This window comes from Podarcis gaigeae (assembly GCF_964106915.1).
Source record: "Podarcis gaigeae genome assembly, chromosome: 2".
Lineage (NCBI taxonomy): Eukaryota > Metazoa > Chordata > Lepidosauria > Squamata > Lacertidae > Podarcis > Podarcis gaigeae.
The window spans coordinates 127,215,244-127,240,702 of NC_139679.1; the positions used below are offsets into that span (position 1 = coordinate 127,215,244).

The 25,459-nt window shown below is 50.6% G+C and overlaps 1 protein-coding gene across 2 annotated transcripts; it reads left to right on the top strand.

Moving 5' to 3' along the window:
* Window positions 1-11,016: 11,016 nt before the first annotated feature.
* Window positions 11,017-15,989, top strand: ZBTB9 (zinc finger and BTB domain containing 9). 2 transcript variants are annotated; one of them, XM_083724811.1, is made up of 3 exons: window positions 11,017-11,090; window positions 12,461-12,522; window positions 12,744-15,211. In XM_083724811.1, exon 3 carries the CDS (start codon window positions 12,766-12,768, stop codon window positions 14,095-14,097), a length of 1,332 nt encoding a protein of 443 aa, XP_083580937.1. In that variant the 5' UTR covers window positions 11,017-11,090; window positions 12,461-12,522; window positions 12,744-12,765; the 3' UTR covers window positions 14,098-15,211. The 2 variants fall into 2 exon arrangements, with proteins under 2 accessions (XP_083580937.1, XP_083580936.1); XM_083724810.1 differs by lacking the exon at window positions 12,461-12,522 and having other exon boundaries at window positions 11,020-11,090; window positions 12,744-15,989.
* Window positions 15,990-25,459: the final 9,470 nt, after the last annotated feature.

The window sequence follows — 25,459 nt, forward strand, 5'->3', positions numbered from 1 at the left end:
TATCTGGGACACATCCTGGGTGTAGGGACCCGAAGTCTAGCCACTGACAGGATTGAAGCAGTCACTAAAATCCCTCTCCCAAAAACGAAACGACAGCTGCGCGGCTTCCTTGGCATGGCCGGCTTCTGCCGAGCATGGATCGCTGGTTACAGCGAAATAACGAAGCCCTTAACTGTTATGACGCGTCAGGACCACCCAGACACTTTGGTCTGGGAAGAGGAAGCTTACAACTCTTTTGAACGACTAAAACGGGAACTCAGATCCGCTCCTGCCCTAGGATTACCCGACTACCGAATCCCGTTCAACCTATTTATTCACGAGCAAATGGGAGTAGCCTCCGGTGTCCTAACCCAACCCTTCCGCGACCAAGAGAGGCCAGTAGCATATTACAGTCTGCAACTTGACAACACTGCTAAAGGGGCTGTCAGTTGCCTGAGAGCCATTGCAGCCGCTGCAGTCCTCCTCGAGAAGGCTCAAGAAACAGTTCTGGGCCATGAAATCACCCTTCACGTTCCCCATTCGGTCTCAACCCTCCTAACTCTAAAAGGATGCCACCATTTCTCAAACTCACGCCTCAACCGGTACGAAGCCCTCCTCCTAACCCCAACCAATGTTACCATTAAACGTGTCAACTCGCTAAACCCCGCTACCCTGCTACCCCTTCCCGATGATGGCACCCCACATCATGACTGCACCACCATAGTCCGGCAAGCTGAAAAGCCTCGTGAAGACTTAGATCATCTTCCCCTAGAGAATCCCGACCTAATACTATATACTGACGGCAGCTCTAAAGTAATCGACGGGGTTAGAAAGACTGGGTATGCAGTGGTCACCGACTTCGAAGTACTAGAATCAAACCCAATCAACTCCCAGTACAGTGCCCAAGCCGCTGAGTTAATCGCGCTACTGCGTGCCTGCGAGATAGGTGAAGGGAAGCGGGTAACCATTTATACCGACAGTAAATACTGTTTCGGCCTGGTACACACAACCGGTCAAATTTGGCTCCAGAGAGGCTTTCTAACCGCCGCCGGGTCTCAAATCTCGCACGCCGCCCTAGTTGAGCGACTTCTCACGGCGATCCATTTACCTGCCGCTATAGCCGTCGTCCACTGCAAAGCCCATACCAAGGGTAGGGACTCAGTTTCTAAAGGAAACAGACGAGCCGACAAAGCCGCACAAATGGCTGCCCTACGCATTCCTAACAATGAATCCGAGTTTCAAGCCCTCCTGCTACCAGCAGACCTAGACCTTACAGAAATTTACAAATCTGCCCCAGAGGATGAAAAGGCTATGTGGGAATCGATAGGTGCCACCGAACAACAAGGCATCTGGGTCCTCCCCGATGGAAGAACCGTCCTTCCAAAGGCCTGGACTCCAAAAGTAGTGAGGATTCTTCATCAGCGGACACATTGGGGAAAAGGGAGATTAATGGAACATGTAATCAGATCTTGGTATGCACCCGGGATAGCTGCTGCCGCAGCAGCAGCATCAAAGAATTGCATTACCTGCCATCGCTTCAATCCGAAGCGTGAACCCAGGAGGCCACCGGGAGCCAGACCATGGGCCTTTGTCCCTTTTGAGAATTTGCAACTTGACTTTATTGATCTGCCCCAATGCCAAGGCTTTAAGCATGCTTTGATTATAGTGGACCAATTCTCCTCGTGGGTGGAGGGATTCCCTTGCCGAAGAGCTACCGCATCCGTAGTTGCCAGGGCCCTCCTACAGGATATTATTCCCCGCTATGGCATACCCCGACGCCTTGACAGCGACAGGGGAACCCACTTTACTGCAGAAGTGGTGCAATTAGTTGCCAAGACACTCCAAATTAGATGGGATCTCCACACCCCGTACCACCCACAATCCTCTGGCCAAGTAGAGCGCATGAACCAGGAAATAAAAATACAGTTGGGCAAACTTTGCAAGCTCACTGGCCTAAAATGGGTGAATGCACTCCCACTGGTCCTTCATAACATCCGCAGCGCCCCAACCGAACGTTTGAAACTCTCTCCATTCGAACTTTTATTCGGGAGGCCTCCTCCCGTCTACAACACTTTATTCCCACTCTCAGAACTGGAGCTAGGAGAAACAGAACTTACTAATTATGTTATTCAGCTCCAGACACAATTACAACGTCTCCACCACTACGCGGCCATCGAGGGACAAAACCTGCCCATCGACGTCCATGCTCACTCCTTCCACCCTGGTGACTGGATTCTCGTCAAGGTCTACCAGAAAGAACCACTCCAACCCGCGTGGGAAGGCCCCTACCAAGTACTCTTGACCTCGCCAACCGCCGTGAAAGTAGGTGAGAAGTATTCTTGGTTACATCATACTAGATGCAAGTCCTCACCCCCTCCACAGGAGACGGAAGAAAGCAACGGTGAGGACTTCACATTTTCGACTCCACCTACTCCACCGACCTCATATATTGACGACGACGCTCAACAGACCGGACCAGCAGATCGGGGCCAAGGTCGGGCTCAACAGACCGGACCAGCAGATCGGGGCCAAGGTCGGGCTCAACAGACCGGACCAGCAGATCGGGGCCAAGGTCGGGCTCAACAGACTGGACCAGCGGATCGGGGCCAAAGTCGGGCTCAACAGACCGGACCAGACACCGCGACATCCAACTGGACGTCCGAAATCATCCCAGATACCAACACCATTAAGCTACGTTTCAAACGCGGTGACAGCCGCGTTTGACAGCTTCCTTCGTTTGACAGCCTCGCTTTTGACAGTTCATCTGACAGCTTCATTTGACAGCTCCATTTGACAGCTCCGTTGACAGCTTCCTTCGTTTGACAGCTTCGCTTTTGACAGTTCATCTGACAGCTTCATTTGACAGCTCCATTTGACAGCTCCGTTGACAGCTTCCTTCGTTTGACAGCCTCGCTTTTGACAGTTCATCTGACAGCTTCATTTGACAGCTCCATTTGACAGCTCCGTTGACAGCTTCCTTCGTTTGACAGCCTCGCTTTTGACAGTTCATCTGACAGCTTCATTTGACAGCTCCATTTGACAGCTCCGTTGACAGCTTGCTTCGTTTGACAGCCTCGCTTTGCAGCCCTCATTCGTTTGCCCCACACGCATCTACACCATGAATCTGGCCTACGCCGTTCTTCTTCTCGCCGCCATATCCTGGGTCACTCTCACATCATCAGACCACTGCACAGGGTTGCAAACAGACTATCACTTCTTGGACTATCATGAGGTCGAGACGGGAAGGTCTAACCCTGATCGAATGGGGGACTTTGATTTCTGCCTTCCAGAGTCTCGAGTCTTACTGCGCCATTCTTTAGTACCCCGACTTGCCAACGACGAATACTGGGAACTTTTCGTCCGAAACAAGGACCTGCGCCGTATCGGGTCCGCGGCCCTCACTCTTGACCACTCCTCTTACCGGCTGACCTGCCAAAACGGGACTTATCTTCTCTACGCCAACGGAGAGATCTCCCACAACCCGAACTGGACCGAAATCGAGATAGGAGGGGCCTCCCACGTTTATACGGACTCAAATCACCCCTCTGGAAACTTGATTTTCGGGTTCCAGTGTCTCCTCTCCACCCCAGAAACCCGGAAGTCTCAACTCCAGGGACTCTGCCTGCGACGATTCTGCTGCTTATGGAACCTAGGGGTCACTCACGAGTGGAAAGGGGCTGAATATCTCGAAGGTTGGCATCATCCTATACACCCTTCACGCCCCCCCTCATGGGACCACGTCGGACCCCTGAGATGCGGCGGTATCGCCAGGGATAGGCGACTATTAAACACTACTGACCCACTCCACCCAGTCGGCACGGCACCTCGACAATTCGGCACTGACTCTGCACTCCCGGGAGAAGACCTCCTCTCATCCTGGGAGCAAAACTCCTACATTAAACTTCTCAGTCAGGTGGCAAAGGAAGCACCCTACCCAGACTGCTGGATCTGTGCCCACGCGCCTAGCCACCTCCAGCAGAGTCTCCCACTAGTCCCAGTGCCAGTGACCCTTGAACAATTCCGTTCCGGAAACGTTACTTCCTGGAACCTAACGGCGCTCAACTTGACGCATCAATATCTCTATCTCACCGGCCCTACGAAGGGGCCCCTTTGCCGCAGCTTCTCCGGAGAAGGAACCTTCATTGGATCCAGTACATGTTCAAACACTCTCGAAATCCTGCCCACTGGCCTGGTCACCGTCACCAGTGCAAGAGAGTCCCGGACTTTCCCTAACCTTACCGTCGCCTGGGCCGCTGCCGTCGGACACCCCTTTAACTGGAGACCCCAACCCTCAGACTCCATGCTGTTGCAAACCTTTGCCTCCGGCAGAATGGAATCTTACCTCAGCGGCCTATTCTGGGTGTGCGGACACCGTGCATATACATGGGTGAGCCCACACATGTCCGGATCCTGCTTCGTCGGCTACATTGTCCCCGGAATTAGGATCGTCCCACATCTACCCCCCGGAAGACAACGGAATAAAAGGGAGCAAAAGGAGTTGTCAGATCTGTCAGATGTTGCTGCAAATGGAGAGACCGTAGGCCGAGCACTTTTCCCGGCCTACGGTGCCGGTTCAAACCATGTGGATATCCTTCGACTCACCGACATCCTCCTTAAGTTTATGCAGGAGGCGACCCAGATCACGGACTCTCTCATGTCGGAACTAACCGAGGTAAGACAGATGGCCTTACAGACGAGGATTGCTACGGACTTCCTCTTATCTAGTCAAGGAGGCACCTGTGCCTTAATAGGCACCGAGTGCTGCACATACGTGACTGACCAGACCTTAAACATAACTGGGCATTTGAACAATATTCACGAGTTAGCAGGGAGGCTACACGATATCCAACATGAGGGACTATCCGATGTGGACCTGTGGGGATGGTTACCCAAGTTGGGCTGGCTCCAACAATTATTGAAAGTCATGCTGCTCATCGTCTTGACCGCTGGTCTTTGTGTGTCTGTCTTATGTTGTACTGTGCACTGTATTAATCCCTGTTGTTCCCTCCTCCGCCTCCGCCACCCTGCCTCGCCTAACTCCTTCTCTCTTCGAGCCTATTCTCGTTCCCAACATACCCCCACCTTCCCTGACTATGTACAGATGAGGCATCTGGGAGAAGGGGAATATGAGATCACAGAAATTTAGCGTTCCTGTGGTGCGGAGAAAGGATTTGCAAGTTCCTTCAGAACTTTGATGCAAATCTATCTCCGAATGGGGGACTGATACGGATCGGAAAGGGGGGGGTACCTTCTTTGCCCCTCTCCCTTGAACAACCGAGGCGATGACCTCTAGGGTATCCCCGTTCACCCACCCTCAGTTCCCCTCACCGTCGCACAAGCACCACACCTTCCCCAGAGCCCCTTTCTACCACGAGCGAAATAAGCTCGAATATATGAATGTATTCTCTTATCTTTTCCTATGGCTATTTGCGCTCCATACTCAGAACGAGTAGACCGGGCGCTCCTGTATCTCCGCTTATTCCTATGGCTGCGTCTTGGCCAATCACAGCCATGCATTCGTCCTGCAGGAGCTAGCTCAGGCAGCTTTGCACGCCTCATTGAACCTACTGACAAGCTGTTGACGGCCCCCCACTGTGAGAACAATGGATCCGAAACTGGAGAACTCGTAAAACTGTCAAAATGTATCCATTCCTGTTACAATGTATCCATTTTGTTTCCGCTTTTGATTACCAATACCAAATAGACCGAATCACATAGGAAACCTTTGGAAATTCACATAAAATCAACCACAACTCCGATTTATTTGCTCTTGGTGTCATTCAACTCAGCCCCTTCTGGACTCCATGATGTGATCCCTACTTCCATAATCCCCGGAGCGGCCAGGCACGTACACAGGAACTTCTTAATCCTGTCAGATCGCTTCGCATAACCCTTTCCCCGGGCAATACCAGGTGGCAGACGATGCATATCTATGGCCCTTTGTCCTGCCACCACCGGTACTTGATAAATGATTGTCTATGTGTATTTCTCGCTCTACATATTTCCCCCTCCCTTGTCTCAAATGTAAATGAGTGTAACCCCACCTTTTCTCTGAGACACTCATGACGTGTGTAATATATTCATGATGCAATCCGTGAAACCCAACCCTCCCATAATGAATTCATGACGTTTCGTGCACTGTATTCTGGGACTTGGAGGGAACTTTTAAAAGTTTATGTCGCCCCACTCTCGGGGTTCAATCTCGTCTTGAACCTGTTGGCCAATAAACTTGGATCTTCGGCAGTTTGCTCCTGTCTCCGGCTGAGCTTCTTTCTTCCGCAAGAATCCACGGACTCTGTCCGATTGGCTGGGTGGCAGGGTAAATACGCACCCAGATTTCCGTAACAGGGGGTTCATCCGAGCAAAAATACACACCATAGTAACAAACATACTGTGACGGAAAAATCTAAGTGCCAGGCTGCTCAGTCCCCCAGCTGGTCGGGCAGAGCCCGTGGGTCCCTGCGGAATAAAGGAAGGAGTCCGGCCACCAACCGGAGCAAATAGCTGCAGACCAAAGTTTATTGTGCAACAGGTTCAAAGAGGAATTTTGAACCCCGAGGATGGGGTGACGACTTTTAAAACTTTCTCACCGTATCCCAGAATACAGTTTACACAGCATCATTGCTACATCACTGACATGTCACCAAAGGGGAGGGGTAGACTGGGGTTACACTAGTTTAACCTTGGCAAACTTGTCCAGACAAGTCCTTGGTACAAGATTAGCATAAACAGACATCTCAGGGCAAGACCCAGGTGTTAGATTAGCATAGGCAAACACTTCTGAAGTCCCACCACCCAAAGTACAATAGAACTTCCTTTGCATGCCTGGCCCCTTGGCAAATTTGGTGATGGGATTAGGCTCTCCTTGGTCAACAGTCAGCTCAGCAATTGTCACCTCTGGGCACTTCCTGGAGTCCCTTTTCCAAGGGCAAAATAGCGTTGGAATGGAGGAAAATGGCAAAGGAGTTGATTTTATGATTTTTTAAAGTTAGGTAACTTACCTAAGCTGTCAAGTTGAAATAATACATTCAGGCATAATAATTGTAACATTTAACAACTTTAAAGATGTGCCCCCCCATAATTTCCATAACAATATGTCCATCCTATGTCAATAACTGGTCCCATCACCTCCTGGCAAATAGAAGGGGAAGAAATGGAGGTGTGACCGAGGTAGTGAGAGATTTTACTTTTTTGGGTTCCATGATCACTGCAGATGGTGACAGCAGTCACAAAATTAAAAGACGTCTGCTCCTTGGGAGAAAGGCGATGGCAAACCTCGACAGCATCTTAAAAAGCAGAGACATCTTGCCAACAAAGGTCCGTATAGTTGGAGGACTTCCGGGATGGCGCCATCGATTAATGGCGGATTCCCTCCGAGCTCCGGAGGGAATCGGCTCTGCAGAGACTGGGTCTTACCACTGCAGCAACGCGGGGACTCTTAAAATCACAGGTGCAGAAGCCTGTGAGCGTAGTGACTCGACGGGCACCATTTGCGCCCCCCCAATCCGTGAAGGAGCATTTTTAAAGGCTTCAGAACGGGGACGGGGTGCGGCGCGGTGCTGAGAGTACTCCTTCATCTGCGGAGTGAAGCCACAAGCCATTATCAGAGAGCGCTGACTTTTCCTTGGAACATTCGGACTCTAAAACATCAACCCGTGAGTAATACGGAAATTGGAATTTTAAGGAAAATTTGGCGGATCAGGAACGAGCAGGGAAGGGTTAAAAAGGAAGTCCACCCCCCCCCTTTGTAAACAATTTAAAGCAAAGGACCTGCTAGCTAAGGTCGAGAGAATCTTTTCTTTTTTTAGTAAAAGACTTTAATTTCACGGTTTTGACATTATAAGAATTTTTGCTGGAGGATAATAAGATTAATTTTGGGAGCTGAATTTTCACACACCCCCGGACCCGGGAGTGTCCCACGAGAGAGCCTGTTGATGAAAGACTGGAAAGTTTGACAGCTGTCAAGTTGGCTGTCGAGACGGAAAAGGAGAACCTTGTTTTTGTTGCTTCTGCTGGTTAATTTGTAATAATTTGTTGAAAATAAGGAAGGGCTGATACAAAATAATCTGACTTTTGGACTTGAGCTGAAAGGAATATTAAGGAACTAAAATCCCCCTAGAGGGGTTTAGTGACATTACAGGAATGGCTGGAGGAAGGAAAATCCAGGCTGAATTGGACAGAGCATTTGTTCTCTTGGGAAAGTTACAAGGCCAAACTGATGTTTTGGCTACAAATGTTACAACTCTGGACTTAGCAGTAAAGAACATTGTTGAGTCTGATAAGGACTTGAAACAAGGAGCCTATCCAACTGAACAAATAGAGAAAACGGAGAGCTTTGACAATATGGAGCAGGTGACAGATGTTGTCCCTGAAGAAAAGGAAGGAGGAGCTGAAACTTTGCAGAAGTTAAAGGAGAGCAGCATTTTGAAGCCTGACATGATGACAAAAAAGGAAAATAAAAATCTGATGTGGAGAGCCTGGCCTGAATTGGAGGTAGAAGCTGGAGCTTGGGGGACATTTGGACTTGAAAGGAGTATAAAACAAGATTTGAAGTACCCCATAAGCTTTTATCTTTAAATATGGAGGTCTGGCTGGTAGAAACATGGATCCTGTTGGGCCGGAGCTTCTTCGAGATTTGGAGTTTAACATTAAAGACTACCAAAAAGGCCGGCAGAGAGGAACTGAGAGAGAATTGAGAGCCTCGGACGTGAGATCTCCAGGCTAAACAGTATATTGAGACTGATGGATTTTTGTTGAGGACTGAAATCGGGAAAAGGGTGGGTGGAGTTTGGGAATCCAAGGGGTATATAAATATAGTTGGTTTTATTTTTACTTTGCTTTGCTATTGGTATGGAAATTGGGAAAGACGTGGAAGGGAAATTTTGGTCGACTTTAGGAAAAATGTTTAAGAAAAAATAATGAGGTATAAATATTGATGTGTAAATTTGGATAAGTTAAAATTTATTTTTTTAAATGGTCTAAATTAAATGAAAATAAGGTTTGTAAATATAAATTGAGGAAATGGAAGAAAGAAGATAAGTAAAATAATAACATGTTAGAATAAATTAAATTAAGTTAAAATGGAGAAGTAAATTAAGGATTTGCTGAGCCAACAATTTAAATTGGAATACAAGAAGGGGAGGTGTGAGGAGGTCTGAGAAACAAGTTAAAAGAAAATAAGTATTTGAACTTTCAGGTGTTTTTAATTGTTTTTTTTTTTAGTATTGGATTTTTGTATTTTTTTGTTTATTTTTGTTTTTGTTGTTATATGTTTTGTCCTTTTTTGAAAATGCTAATAAATATTCATTATTATTTTTTTTAAAAAAAGGTCCGTATAGTTAAAGCCATGGTTTTCCCGGTAGTGATGTATGGAAGTGAGAGCTGGACCATCAAGAAGGCTGATCGCCGAAGAATTGATGCTTTTGAATTATGGTGCTGGAGGAGACTCTTGAGAGTCCCATGGACTGCAAGAAGATCAAACGTATCCATTCTTAAGGAAATCAGCCCTGAGTGCTCCCTGGAAGGACAGATCGTGAAGCTGAGGCTCCAATACTTTGGCCACCTCATGAGAAGAGAAGACTCCCTGGAAAAGACCCTGATGTTGGGAAAGATGGAGGGCACAAGGAGAAGGGGATGACAGAGGACAAGATGGTTGGACAGTGTTCTTGAGGCTACAAACATGAGCCTGACCAAACTGCGGGAGGCAGTGGAGGACAGGAGTGCCTGGCATGCTCTGGTCCATGGGGTCACGAAGAGTCGGACACGACTAAACAACAACGTCAATAACAAATTGTTGCTTTTGTTGTTGAATATATGGTATATGGTAATTTATGGACCTAAGAGGTATCCAAAGCCATTTACACATAACAAAATAGGAGCCAACACAACACAAAAACTTGCTGTATGTAGGTTTTATTTTATTTTTTATATTGTATTTTCGAAATGTACATCACTTTTTTCCCTTTAATTTTTTTGGGGCCCCCCAAGAGAGTGGGGCCCTAAGCTAGAGCTTGTTTAGCTTATATGCAACAGACACAAGCAAGCAAAGTGTTTCCAGCTCTTTGTGTGGCTTGCATGCTGCCTTTTGCAATGTTTTGGGGGGTGTTCAGCTTTATATAAATGGCAGTTTTGCAGATCACACAGACACGGAGGGCGCTAGAGCTTGCCGATCAGAACGTCGGCGGTGCGACGGGGTGAGCTCCCGTTGCTCGGTCCCTGCTCCTGCCAACCTAGCAATTTGAAAGCACATCAAAGTGCAAGTAGATAAATAGGTACCGCTCCGGCGGGAAAGTAAACAGTATTTCCATGCGCTGCTCTGGTTTCGCCAGAAGCGGCTTAGTCCTGCTGGCCACATGACCCGGAAGCTGTATGCCGGCTCCCTCAGCCAGTAAAGCGAGATGAGTGCTGCAACCCCAGAGTCAGCCACGACTGGACCTAATGGTCAGGGGTCCCTTTACCTTTACAAAGCTTGCAACAGATTTTCTTTTGTGTTTTCCTTTTGCTCTCAAATCGCCCCTGTGATGTTTGGATGAAGGGGGGTCTATAGACAACAACTACTAGTAAATAGTCCTAAGAGTCCTAATCTCCTTTGACTCGCTCCGGGAGCCCCTCCCCGCAGCCAACCTCCTTCGCTCTCGCTGAGGACTAGAAAGCTGCGCAGGCGACCAGGAAGGGCCGCCGCCTCCTGCCCGTCCCTCCCTCCCAGGAGCCGCGTCCAATGGGAAGGCGCAGCGCTTCTCCTGGTCCCGCCTCTGCGCTGCTGGTTTGCCTAATTGAAGGACGAACTCATCAAAGCAGCTCCCGCCTAAGTCGAAGAGCGCAGCCAATTAGAGTCCAGATCCGCATCCGGGTCCTGTTCTTCCGGCCGACGGGAGAGGCGGGCCGACAGTGCAAGGGGCGGGACTCGACCACCTCCCCGGTTGGCTAAACTGCCTGAAGGGGGCGGGGCGTCCGAGCCGGGCGCCAATCCGAGCCAGCGCCCTCGCAGCTTCCGATTGGGCGCGGAGGAGGCCCGAGGGCGGGGCGTCTCTCGCTCCGGCTCAGCCGTTTCCGGCGGGCGGAAGGAAGGAAGGAAGGCGGAAGGAAGGGAAGAGGCGGCAACGGCGGCCGAGGTGAGGCGGCGGCGGGGAGGCGGCGGGGGGAGGAGCCTCGGGAGCCTCTGGCCCCGCCCCTTGGCGCGCCGCGTCGTCCTCCCAGGGGGAGGGGCCGGAGCGAGGGCGCCCCTGAGCACGCGCAGAGTGCCGGCCGCTGAGCCCAGGGCGCTCCGGAGAGCGGGCGGGGGGCGGGGCGCGCAGCCAATCAATAAGGAGAATGGCCCCCTCCGGACTGGAGGGAGGACTGTATGGGGGGGGGAGACTGCCCTCCACCTGCGCAGATATGAACTCGCATAATTGCCTCCGAAGTCGCCTGCTGGCTGAAGGTCTATGCGCTGCCCAATTTCACGGTAACAGTAAATAGTGGAAATGCAAAAAAGGAGGGGGGGGAGCATATAGGCACATTAAGTCGCAGAGCTTCCCCTTGAAATATGGGGCGAGAAGTGAGAAGCAAAGACTCCGCGAACAGAGACACAACAGCCCCAAAGGCGCCTCCGTCTCTGATAGGCAAGGTGCTTTTAATATTAATATTATTACAGTGGCACCTCGGTTGTCGAACGCCTCCATTGTCGTGCGTACACTCCTGAATTAGAATAAATACATTAATAAATGAATTATTATTTAGATGTATATACTGCCCTTTGTTGTAAGATCTCCATGTGGTTCACATAATAATATACAAGATGAAAACAAGTAAATAAGTAAACAGCAAAAGAAGACCCCTCCCCTTATTCTATTCTGGACTCAGTCTGGCTGGTTCTCCTCCTGCCCCTTCCTGCTTCAGTGGCTGGAGAGATCCTGGAGCTTCACCGGAGGCCAGGCAGCAGCAGCAGCAGCAGCAGCAGCTGAGGAACGTAGAAATGTAGGGTCAGAAGGGACCCTGAAGGTTATCTAGGGGGCTGGACAAGATAATAACAATTTTATTACTTATGTGCCTCCCATATGACATGGTTGCCCCAGCCACTCTGGGCGGCTTACAGTAAAATATTTTAAAAGATGACCCGCAAGGTCCCTACCAATTCCTCTCTCTGTGTGTAAATTATTAAATGTGCCTATATGCCATTTTTGTTTCTTGAAAGCTGAAAGCAGCTTACTTTAACAGATCACAGTGCAAATCACAGAACACGATTAGGAGCACCGTGAAATATCAGCAGCAGTGCTGTAAAAGAGACAAATGAACCCACAAATCAGCACTAGAAAATGAAACAGACTCAAGGAGGTTCCAAAATTTGTCCAGCCAGAAGCCTCCGAAAGAGAAATATGATCAAACAGGGAACTCCTGACCAAACTTGTGGCTGCCTGTGGCCACCTAAAGAAGGGAGCGTTCCCAAACGGGGGCATCACAATGTTGTTTTATGGTTTTTTATCCCAACACCTTGCATCATCAGGAATCCTTGGTGGGCGGCTGCCCAGGCTTCTGAGAGAACGCAGCAGCAGAGGAGATAGAAAGGTTTGGAAAGGAACCCAGCCCCCTGCAATACAGTTCATAAAGCAAGCCTCTTGTGGCCCCTAATCTCTGGGTTGCAGATTGGACAAATCTGCAATTTCAGGGGGTTCGGCTAGATGACCCTTGGGTTCCCTTCCCCCCCGGTAGGCAGCTGCCTGGCCTGCGGAGCCCCCTGTGCCCTCTCCTCCCCCCTTGGCCCCTCACCCTCTCTCTCCTCCTTGCAGCGGCGCCCGTTTCCCCGTGGCCATGGAGCCCGAGACGCGCAGCGTGCAGATTGAGTTCCCTCACTATGCCGCCGTCCTGCTGGAGTCGCTCAACAAGCACCGCCTGGAGGGCAAGTTCTGCGACATCGCCATCCACGTCCAGGGCCGCGTCTTCCAGGCGCACAAGAGCGTCCTGGCCGCCTCCTCACCCTACTTCCATGACAAGCTGCTCCTGCACGACACCAACTGCATCGTGCTGCCCGGCGTCATCGAGCCGGACGCCTTCGAGAACCTCCTGCAGCTCATCTACTCGGGGCGCCTCAAGCTGCTCCTGGAGGCCCTGCCCAGCCACCTCCTGGTGGCCAGTGGGCTCCAGATGTGGCAGGTGGTGGACCAGTGCTCGGGCATCCTCAAGGAGCTGGAGGGCGGTGCCTGCCGGCCTTGGTCCAGCCGCGCCAGCGATAGCCAGTCGCCCAGTAGCAGCAACTACTTTGGCTCCAGGGACGAGGCCGAAGCTGAGGCTCCTGGGTGGCGGCGGCGCACCTGCCCCGACGGCGAGGTCCTGAAGATCCGCGTGCCGCCTGACGAGGAGGAGGATGAGGACGAGGAGGAGGAGGAGCAGCAGGCGCAGATCTGCAGCGGCTCCACTGACGGGCCGGCAAAGGCCGAGGAGAGCCGAGCCAAGGAGCCGCCCTTTGCCTCGGCGCACGAGGCCCCCAAGGTCTTCTACATCAAGCAGGAGCGCTTTGATGCCGAGGAGGCGGCCGCCTCGGCCTCGGTGCTGGGCGGGGCCGGCAGCAGCTCGTGCCTGTCGGAGGCTGGCTTCTTCAAGTCTCTGGGCAGGCCGCTGGCCGTGTCGGGGCTGTGCCCGGCCGAGATCCAGGAGAGCGGCGAGGTCAGCTACCTGCTCCCTGGCGCCCCGGCGGCATCCTCGTCCAGTGGCCCCGCCGGCGGCTTCTCAGCAAAGGCGGACTCGGTGGCCTTCCCTGAGAGCTCGTGGAAGCCCGTGGACCTCCACGGCAACGAGATCCTGGCGCACGCCGTGCACGGGCAGGTGGTTCACGCGCCTGTCAAGCTGATGTCTGCGCCCGACGGCAAGAAGTTTGGCTGCCTGTGCGGGAAGCGCTTTGCGGTCAAGCCCAAGCGGGACCGCCACATCATGCTGACCTTCAGCCTGCGCCCCTTTGGCTGCTCTGTCTGCAACAAGAAGTTCAAGCTCAAGCACCACCTGACCGAGCACATGAAGACGCACGACGGCAACCTGTATGCCTGCGAGGACTGCGGGCGCAAGTTCCGCGTCCAGAGCTGCTTCCTCAAGCACAAGGAGATCTGCAAGGGGCAGGGATGGGCCACCGCTTGCTGGACCTACAAGTAGAAGCGGGGGGAGAGGCCCACCCAGAGATGGATGGAGGGATGGGAATCCCTGTGGACCCTCTTGGGGGCACAGAGGCGGGTTTGGGGGTCAGGGAGCCAGAGTACGTGTGGTGGGCAGGGCACCTCACCCTGTGCTGGGGGGCGATGGCATAGACACGCCCAAAGACCCCCCCTTCGCCAGCCCCGCCACTTTGGGGATCAGGCTGGCATGAAAGGCAGGGAGCGAAGGGCTAAGCCCCAGGTGCTGGGGAGGGGGGGCTCCGTCAAGAGGGCTCTCCCCTTCCTGGACAGTCAACTGGCACCTGGCTGCTCCCCCCCCCCCCAGGCATGTAAGCTGTGGGGCCTCCTACAGGCCTGCTCTTCTTGCCCCACCTTTTGGGGGGGAGTCTGCGCACCCCCCCACTTCTCTGCCTCTGTCTGGACACCATTTAAAACCCAAGTCAATGCACAATTTTAAAATTGACATTAAAATCTCACCATTCACACAAACTGGCTGCTGGATGAGGACGCGGGAAGCTGCTTTCGTTCAGCCCCTCCAACGGCTCCAGGGGGGAGATGGGGGGGCCAAGAGAGGCCTCCCCGGCTGCTGCCCTCCCTGGTCTTCCGGTGGACGGGCTCTGGACGTGGAGGCTCCATTGTGGCCACGCCCTGCTCTTCCTCTTCCTCCGTCACATCCATCTTGGTTGTCAGCCTGCACCACGGCCCTGTGCCCCTCACCTCGCTCTGCCCCAAAGCGCATCTCTTGCAGATTCCTGGGGCCCCTGGCTGCTACCCTCCCCCGCTGTCTGCCCTCAGTTGGTGGGGCGGGGCTGGGGGGCTGTGCCAGTGGCGGTTGCGTGGCACTGCTCCCCCCTTTCCACAGCCTGACTTGGTCTTCCTCCCAGACTCTGGCCAGAGCTCCCTGTGCTGTTTTTGATTCCTGCATTTCAGAGGGCTGGACTAGAAGAGCCTTGAGGGTTCTGTCCAGCCCTGGTCCTTTGATTTCCCCACGTAATAGCCTTTCTGGAAGCTGCTTCTGAGAGGCCCTGGGCAGGAGTGGTTTGGCTGGGGAAGGGCTTGGTGGTGGGAAGAGCAGCCCCTCGGGTTCCTCCTGGCCCTCCTGCTGCCGGCACTTGGGGCTGCAGCCAGGGAATCACAACATTTCAGGAGGTCTCCAGGGCCCTTTTCCCAGAAGAGCCGGCAGGCTGCAGGTGCCCCACATGCTCCACAGCTGTGTGCAGAAGGACAGGAAGGAGAGGGGCCGTCTCGGTGGGAACCGCAGGACTGTAGTGTGGCAGCAGGCGCTCAGTCCCCTGCATCTCCAGGCCCCAGGTCCAAAATCCAGCAGAGCTGCTGCCAGCCAGTGTCAGCAGCCCTGGGTTCGCCAGACCCAATGGCCTTGACTTTGTCTAGGGTGGCTTCTCACCCCCCCCCCCGTTCATAAGCTGGGATCTCAGTCAGTAGAGCACGAGATTCTTGCTCTCGGGATCATGGGTTCAAGTCCCATGTTGGTCAAAAAAGGATTCTTGGGCTGGGCTGGGCTGCATGACCCTGATGGTCCCTTCTGACTCTGTGATACTGTGCTAACTTCCAAAGCTTCCCAGAACTGCAGAGCGGGAAACAGACTGGATGTAGAAATAATACTAACTATGTTTATTATTTTATTCTGTATACCCCGCCCATCTGGCTGGGTTGCCCCATCCACTCTGGGCGGCTTCCAAGAGAGATGAAAGCAGAACCAAACATCACACGTTGAAAACTTCCCTGTACAGGCAGCCCCAAAGCTGTTTGTGCTATTAAAGTTGTGGAGTGGAGATTGGTAGGGAGCAGAGATCCTGGAGACGGGGCAGGAAGAGGCTGGACAGGTCTTTTTTCCCTTTTCTTTTGAAAGTTTAGCTTAATTTATTACATAAAGAGAAAGAGAGAAGTGAAAAAATACAAGGACACAAAAACCACGGGAGAGGACCCTCTCCCACGAAATGAGGTTCAGACCCAAGGAGAAGATTCCCAACAATATAACACAACAATCACGAAGGAGCAGCAGGGGGCGTCTTTTTGAGGAATGCCAAAGCTTCAGAGGCACAGAGGACCCCTGCAGCCGGATCCGGCCAGTGGCTCCTCTGGGTCAGCATCCTGCTCGCATTGCGGCGAAGCACGTGCCCCAAAGGGAAGGAGCCCCAGAGCGGCGCCAGACTGCCGCAACCCTCTTCCCAGCTAGAAGCTACCCTTCAGACCCAGAGCTCCTGGCCACAGACGGAGAAATGCGCCATGGGGGGGGGGGCGGCCCCGATCCTCCGTTAATTTGCCTAATTGGTGGCCATCCCAGTCTCTTGTGGGGGCCAGTCCCATGGTTTACACACATCTGCCCTGTATCTTCCGGCATTCGGCCTTTTCAGATGTCGCCGGGAGGTTCTAGAGGGAAATACAGGCAGATGAAACCAGTCACCCCTTGACTGCTCCCTGGCCGCCTCTGTCCCTGGAGGGCTTCACTTGCTGGGGGCGGCTCACTTTCACCATCCAAAGGCAAAACAAAAAAATTCCTTCCAGTAGCACCTTAAAGACCAACTAAGTTAGTTCTTGGTATGAGCTTTCGTGTGCATGCACACTTCTTCAGATACACAGACTATGGCAGACCAACACGGCTACCTATCTGTAACAGCATCCAAAGGCAGGCACAGTTGAGGAGAGGCTTTTTGCCTTGCAGGCAGTTGGACTGGATGACCCTTGGAGTCCGTTCCAGCTCCGTGATTCTAAAAGCAGGTCAAAAGCAACACCTTGAATGGTGCCAAGGAGCCCTGGGTTCTGGCTGCCATTGTTCCCTGGAGGTGGCAGCAAAAGTGTGGGTCTTTGTACTGGTTGCAAACCCCACCCCCAGGTACCTGGGCTTTCATTGCAGGGGGTTGGCCTGGATGGCCCTTGGGAGTCCTTTACAACTCTCCGATGCCATGAGAACCCACCTCCTTCCCAAGGAATCGCTTCCACTGTCAGAAAGTTCTTCTTGCTGTTTACCGTATTTGGGATCTGCTATGTCGCCCCCCTGCGACCTGGCTTTTTATGGCGGCCTAGGTATGGCTGGTGTGAGATGCGGGTGGCACTGTGGTTTAAACCACAGAGCCTAGGGCTTGCTGATCAGAAGGTTGGCGGTTTGAATCCCTGCAACGGGGCGAGTTCCCAGCTCCTACCAACCTAGCAGTTGCACATCAAAGTGCAAGTAGATAAATAGGTACCACTCCGGCGGGAAGGCAAACGGCATTTCCATGCGCTGCTCTGGTTCGCCAGAAGCCGCTTAGTCCTGCTGGCCACATGACCCGGAAGCTGCATGCCGGCTCCCTCGGCCAATAAAGCGAGATGAGCGCCGCAACCCCAGAGTTGTCCACAACTGGACCTTACGGTCAGGGGTCTCTTTACCTTTAGATATGGCTGGACAGTACAGGAAAAGCCTGAAAAGACTTAATTCTTCCCTGGTGGGGGGTTTATGGCGGGTAGAGAAATTCAGAGCCCTGCTGTTTCTTCAACCTCCCCGTTCTGAGCAGGAGCAGCATAGATGTCAAAAAAGGAGAAAGGTTTGTTTGGAAGTCTGCAGGAGGCGGAAGCTGCCCAGGGCATGAAGATTTATTTAAAATAAAATAAGATGAGGGTGCACTCAGTTCTGGTGCTAAAACTGGTTTTCTGTGTTTCAGCTAGATACCTTTCTGCATCGCGTGTTGCTTCTCTCACTGCCTGGTAGAACATCCAGTCCCATCAGCAGCAGAACCACAGGCGGGGGGGGGGGGTCAGGTATCCCAGAGGCCCACAAGGAGCAAGCCCATCCTGGGGCGGGGGGTGTTCTTCATGGCAGGTCTCGCTTGGAGCAAATAAACACACTTCTAGTCGCATTGTCTGACAATCATTTATTGGTTTATAAAAATATTTATATGCCGCTTTATCCTAAAGTGGTTTACAGCAATGTAAAAACACAAAACCCAAACATAAAATTGTAATGAGTGAAAGTAAGAGAGAAATTAAAAACCTCCCAAGACCATGTATTCTTAGCTGCCTGCGTAGGCCTGGTTGAACAGTATTTGGGAGGCGTTTTAAAAGTCAGCCCAGAAGGCGTCTGCTGAATCTCCAGTGGCAGGGAGTTCCATATGACTAAGCCAGTGACAAGAACATTTGCGGAGTCTCGCAAACCTGATGAGGAGAGCTTTAAACTAGATCTTGAGGGGGAAGGAGATGATATTGCAAAAGCAGAAGAACACCTGGTACTGGGGATGGTAGCCTCATTGATGCACAGGAAACTGAGGCAATGCTCCAGAAACCCGGTAAAGGGCAAGAAACTACAGTGGTATCTCTGGATGCAAACGGGATCTGTTCCGGAGCCCCGTTCGCATCTTGAAGCAAACGCAACCCGCGTCTGCGTGTGCACGGGTCACGATTCGCCGCTTCTGCGAATGTGCGTGATGTCATTTTGAGCGTCTGCACATGCGTGAGCGGCAAAACCCGGAAGTAACGTGTCACCGCGGAGCGCAACCTGAAAACCCTCAACCTGAAGCAACTTCCACCTAGGTATGACTGTACAAGAAGGAAGCAGCTGGAGGGAGCAACTCATGGTTTCAGCTCAGCAAGACAAATTGGAGCTTCCACTACAGGGTGGCAAAGATGACTCAGAAGGCATCACTGAAACCTGCTGGGATGAATATTAAAGGTTCGTTACACTTTCTCTGCTCGTAGATACTTGTGTGAAGGCACCTCAGTAACATGCTTTCAATTGTTTAGAAGAGTTTTTCCTCGGAAACAGTGAACAGTAACTGAAGTTATTCTTAGAGATGAATCACTCAGAGACTCTGAAAGCAAGCAGCTTTAATGGCACGCTTTGAGTTAAAAGTCTCTCTCTCTCTCCAGAAACGGCGTCCATCAGCAGTCCCAGCAAAGCAGAATTTACAGGCAGCACTCGGGTAGACATTTGCCTTCTGCAAAAAACGAAACTGATAGTTCCTCTTTCTTATTGGCACCACCAGCCAGAGCCATGCATGCTTAGAGTGCCACTCCTATATATAAATGAATTTTCTGGAACCTCCTCTGTTTCTGGCAGAAGGATTCCCTAACAATGAGACTCATGACTGGAACGTGGAAGCTGAGGGGTACAGCCTGTTCAAAAGGAACAGACCAAACTGGAAGGGGGTAGTACAGTGGTACCTCGGGTTAAGAACTTACTGTATTTTTCGCTCTATAGGGCGCACCGGACCATAGGGCGAACCTAGTTTTTTTGGGGGGGGAATAAAGAAAAAGATTTTTATTTCCCTCCCCCAGCCCCAAAGAGCAAAGAAGCCAAGACAGCCAGCCGGATCCATCCCGCTGGCTGTCTTGGCTTCCTCTTTAGCCACGTACAACCTCTCCAGCCGGGAGAGGCTGCGCGCGACTTTGTTTTTAGCTGCGGGGCGGGGGCAGCCCGAGCTTCCCCCGACCCCAGCCCCCAGAACAGGTCTGGGAGCGGTGGCAAGCGCTGCAGATAGCTGCCCAAAGCCCGGGGAGTGCAGTGCCGCGCTCCCCGGGCTTCGGGCTGCTATCCGCAAGCCTTTGGAGCCCAGCGGGAACTCCCGCTGCGCTCCAAAGGCTTGCAGATAGCTTCCTGAAGCCTGGAGAGCGAGAGGGGTCAGTGCACACTGACCCCTCTCACTCTCCAGGCTTCAGCAAAAGCCTGCATTCACTCCATAGGACGCACACACATCTCCCCTTCATTTTTTGGGGGGGAAAGTGCGTCCTATAGAGCGAAAAATGCGGTAATTCGTTCTGGAGCTCCATTCTTATCCTGAAACTGTTATTAACCTGAGGTACCAGCAGCCTCCCGCTGCTGCTGCTGCTGCTGCTGCTGCCACACAATTTCTGTTCTCATCCTGAAGCACAGTTCTTAACCCAAGGTACTATTTCTGGGTTAGCGGAGTCTGTAACCTGAAGCGTCTGTAATCTGAAGCGTCTGTAACTTGAGGTACCACTGGTGTACACTTGTGAAGAAACCCATGACCGGGAGCATGGAAAGCAGATTGAGAGTATAGGGATAAAAATTGTAGGAGAAACAGCGGTGGCTTCACAGTGGGTGTCCGTTATAGATTGCCAAGCGAGACTGAAGACTTGGATGATGCCTTCCTAGAACAGACTCCCAAACATTCAAAAGGAGGGATACAGTACTCGTGGGAGACTTCAACTTCCCTCATATTTGTTGGATCTCAAGCTCTGCCAATGAAAGAGCTTTTAAGCAGAGATGGTGTTTTAAGCAGTTTCCAAGGTAGTTCCTTTCCACTGTCTCTTACCATCAGAATGTTTTCCCTATTGTTTAGTGAGAATCTCATTTCCATTAGATCAACTTGGGCTGGTGGCCTAGATGTGCTACTAGATCCTTTTCTGCCTCCAGTCTGTAGGGACCTCACCTGTTCTCCAAGAATTCTCAAAGATCACAGACAAAGGCTCTGAGATTACATCCTCAAGCTCCTTTAGTACCCTTGGATGCAGCCCATCAGGCCCTGGAGATCTGAATTCATTTCTTGTTACCTCATTTTCTAACTTGGGCTGCAGTTCCCTCCTTACATCATTTATTTGATTATCACCAGGTTGGGCATCACTTTCCTTTTGGATGAAGACAATAGGTGTTGAACAGTTCTGCCTTCTCTTTGTCACCCAATAGCATACCCCCTTCTTCTCCTACCACTTCCTTGAGGACCTACCACTTTCTTGTTCTTCCTTTTACTTTGGACATAGTAAAAGAAACCTTTCCTATAATTTTTAACCTCTTTTGCAAGCCTAAGCTCATTCTGAGCTTTAGCCAACCTGACCTTCACCCTGCAACTGCTGGCTACTCGTGTCTACTCCTCCTTTGTGATTTCCCCTTCCTTCCATTTCTTATACATGCTCTTCTTAACTCTCAGCTCATCTGTAAGCTCCTTATGCAGCCACATCGGTTTCCTTAGATGCCTCCCACTTTTCTTTCTTGTTGATATTGTCTGCATTTGGGCCTTCAATATTTCACCTTAAATAAATCCCCATCCTTCTTGGACTCCCTTCTCTCTGAGTATTTCTGACCATGGGAACATCCCCAGTAACTCTTTCAGTTTTTTTAAAGTCCAGGGTAAATGTCCAATTTGTGGGATATAATCTACTGGGAGCAGTCATGTACAATATTCCTTGTTTTGCTAGAGTGGGCATGCAAGGGAATGTTTGGTCCAGCCTGTTCCTCCTGGCCTGGAGCATCCTTCCTTGCATGGGACTAGTAGGTGGGCGTGACCCTTCCAGACCTGGTAAAAGGCCAAGTCATGCTGCTACCTTCTACGTCTCTCCTTTTTGACCTTCCTGCATCACCTGGACTGGACTGCTAGCTGCCACAGCAGTCCCCAGGTCATCTTCCATATGGGGTAAGCCTGTTTGTACATTTGTAACTTCAAGCTTTAAGCTTGCCTTCAGGGATCACACTGTGCTCTGCCTGCTCGAAAGTAAAACTACTTTTTGTGTCGGTCTGCCGTAGTTGAAACAAGATAAAAAAATTCCTTCCAGTAGCACCTTAGAGACCAGCCAAGTTTGCTATTGGTATGAGCTTTCGTGTGCATGCACACTTCTTCAGCTACACTGAAACAGAAGTCACCAGACCCTTATATATAGTGAGAGGGTGGGGAGGGGTATTACTCAGAAGGGTGGTGGGAATGGGTGATTGGCTGATAGGTGTGGTAAACCTGTTGATGACTGTTAACGTCTGACATTGAGATATTGGATTCTTATCTCATTATACATGATAAAGCTATTTTTAGCCATCTCACCCCTTGCTTTATTTATCCTGTAAGACCAATTGCAGTTGGTCTCTAAGGTGCTACTAGAAGGATTTTTTTTACTTTTTGTTACTTATTGTCAGGACTGCCGCTAGGTCCCAGCTCACAGAGGACCAACGCCCAGTGGATATTATATACAAAAGTCTTTATTGAAGTTTAGTTTCCATTTCCAAGCTCTGGGCGCGCAGGCCCACGTCTTAACGCTAGACCGGCTAAGTCCCCTCTGACTCACTGCTCCACCCACACCAGTTTAAGATTCTAGCCCGGCTCCACCTCTTGCGCTGCTCTTTCCTGCGTTGGGTCCTTCTGCCCTCTGGGGTTCCCTCCTTCCTGGACTCCTCTGACGCGGAGCCTCCTGAGTCTTGCCCCTCCCTCCAGCGGGCTTTAGGACCTGGCTCCCTTCCCGGGCTCCCCGCTGTGCCGCGCTCCTGTACATTTGAACTTGGCGCGCGCGCCCAGCCGGTGACTTTCCTTCTGACCGTTTCCCCGCTTCCTGATGTGGGTGTTGCCAAACCTGACTCCTCTCCTCCCTCTGGTGGTGAGGACACTGGTCCCGACTCCTGGGACTCCCCCTCCCCACTGCGCTCTGGTGGAGACGCTGGTCCTGATCTCCAGCTGCTGCTCAGGGACTCCCCGCTGGCCCCTCCCTCTTGAGGTTTCTCCCTTGGAATCTCCCTTGCTCTGGCCACCGGCGCTCCCTTCTGTGAGTCCTCCGATTCGCTAGAGAGGCTTGTGGAATAACTCTGGCCACTGTCACTGCCTGCGCCCCCCTCGTACTCCTCCTCCTCACTCTCCATTTGCTCCCCCTCCTGTGTCTCTCCTTCTGAACCCCTGACACTTATGAATAAGACTATGGTGTCTTTATTCTTTTAGGAGGGATTTAAAAGGGGATCTTACCAGGAATAGTAGAACATATTTCAATCTGGACAAGCCAGATTGAATTGCTTATTGCCTTAAGAAACTCACACGAGTTTGCAACCAGGTTTCTGCTGCATCAGAAGAGGAATGCACTCTGCTATGTTAGGAAGTTACAGATAGGTAGCCGTGTTGGTCTGCCATAGTCAAAACAAAAAAATTCCTTCCAGTAGCACCTTAAGTGTGCATGCACACGAAAGCTCATACCAAGAACTAACTTAGTTGGTATTTAAGGTGCTACTGGAAGGAATTTTTTTGTTTTGACTAAGTTAGGAAGGATATTGATAATCAGTATATCCTCTCCTGCCACCCTCAACATTCCCACACAATTACACTCCGCTTCCCCTTGCCTCTGTATCATGAAACCCAGGAGAACATGATCACTTCCTCCCAAGTTTCCCAGTACTTCTACTTCATCGATCAGTTCCTCCCTCTTGGTGAGGACCAGGTCCAGGTGAGGCATCCATCTCCGTTGTCTTGAGAGACAATGGAAGAGTTACAGATAGGTAGCCGTGTTGGTCTGCCATAGTAAAAAAAAAAAATCCTTCCAGTAGCACCTTAAAGACCAACTAAGTCAGTTCTTGGTATGAGCTTTCGTGTGCATGCACACTTCTTCAGATACACACAATGGAAGAGTGTGTCATTGAGGAAAAACCATTGAAGAGTTGCAGCGCCTGCTGTGGTTGCAGAGACCAATGTGGGGGAGACATGTTTTGTTGTATCTGGGCAGATGAAGGCCTGAAATCTTTGGCACTGATATGGTTTCTCGTGTGAGTATAACATTTTTGGGAGGTTTTGGCAGTGCTCTGCAGGTTTGTTTGTTTGTTTGGTATAATACTTCTTTATTAGCTTTTCAAATAAGAATACAATGTCAAAACCATTTCAAAACAATACACCTCAGGTTCATCAGAACCTTTCGACTTCCCTCCCTCCATGTTTCTTCAAATACTGTAAACATATATTCTCTGCATCTTTTAGTTTTCCAACTGTTAAAGTATACTAAAAATAATTTATCAAAATTAATTTCACATTACAAGTCTTCACACAAACATGCTAATGTTTTAAACTGTTTGCAGTGATCTTTTAAATAATACACAAATTTACTCCAATCCTTCTCAAATACTTGATCTTCCTGATTTCGGGTCTTCCCCGTCAGCTTTGCCGTCTCTGGAAAGTCCGTAAGTTTCATCTGCTATTCTTCTTTTGTTGGCACATCTCCTTGCTTCCATTTTTGGGCTAGTAAGATTCTTGCTGCTGTTGTTGCATACATAAAATGTTTTGGTTTTTTTAAAAAACTTTATGGGAATCTGTTCACCTATTATACCTAAAAAGTCATGGTTTTTCCACAAATGTATATTTAAACATTTTATTTAATTCATTATTGTCAGGACTGCCGTCTGAACCCCTGACAATTATATATCCTTTCCCAGAAATCCCTTACCTGCCTTGCCCCTTTGTACCTGGGCAGGTAAGGTCCTGCCCACCTCTAGTCACATGCAGAGGAAGTTTGTCCCAGCCCAGGAGGAAACAGGAAGTTTACTACTGGCTGGTCCAAGCATTCCTATTTATGTCTACTCTAGGAATGTTGTACTTGACTGCTAGGTGTTTCACACCCTCCAGTCTGGAACCGGCTATTTGGCCAAATTCACAAAACCTATCCAGCACTTTAGGTACATTGGAAAGGGGATCTCCCACTGTTATTACTAAGTCGCCTGCAAAGGCTTTTAATTTGTAATAATAATAATAATAATAATAATAATAATAATAATAATTATTATTATTATTTATACCCCGCCCATCTTTATGTCCTACTCTTATGCCTTGAATATCTTGATCTAATCTTAAGACTTTCACCAGAACTTCCAAAACAGTTATAATTACCAATGGTGCTAAAGGACAACCCTGTCTGCTACCTTTTGTAATATCACAAGTTTTTGTTGAAGTGTTGTTAACAATCAGTTTGGCTTTCTGTTCATCTCCGCCAAGCTAAGCAGTTGGCTCCTTACCTCTCTCGCCCTGCCCTAGCCACTGTGATCCACGCAACGGTCACCTCGAGACTTGATTATTGTAACTCACTCTACGTGGGGCTCCCCTTGAGACTGACCCAGAAACTCCAGCGGGTGCAGAATGCCATGGTGAGACTCCTTACGGGGTCCTCGCTGCAGGATCACATTCACCCAGTGCTATTCCAGCTGCACTGGCTCCCAGTGGAGTACAGGGTCAGATTAAAGGTGCTGCTTTTAACCTTTATAGCCCTATACGGCCTAGTACCCTCGTACCTACGAGACCGTCTCTCCTGGTATGTCCCACGGAGGACCTTACAGTCTTCAAATAAAAACATCTTGGAGATCCCGGGCCATAGGGAGGTTAGGCTGGCCTCAGCCAGAGACAGGGCCCTGCAGGACTTGACATCTTTCTGCAGGGCCTGCAAGACGGAGCTGTTCCGCCAGGCCTTTGGCCAAGGCACAGTCTGACCCCCTCTCTCCTTCTGTAATCTTCATAGAACTCTAGCCCAATGGTTGCTATTAATTTGATTCTGAACTGATTTTAGAATGTTTTTTAATTAATTGACTGTGATTTTATGTAAATTGTGCTATTTTTACTGGTGTTAGCCACTCTGAGCCTGGCTTTGGCTGGGGAGGGCGGGATATAAATAAATTGTTGTTGTTGTTATAAATA

Coding starts and splice junctions, on each gene's coding strand:
- ZBTB9 (XM_083724811.1), top strand. CDS start 12,766: ATGGAGCCCGAGACGCGCAGCGTGCAGATTGAGTTCCCTCACTATGCC.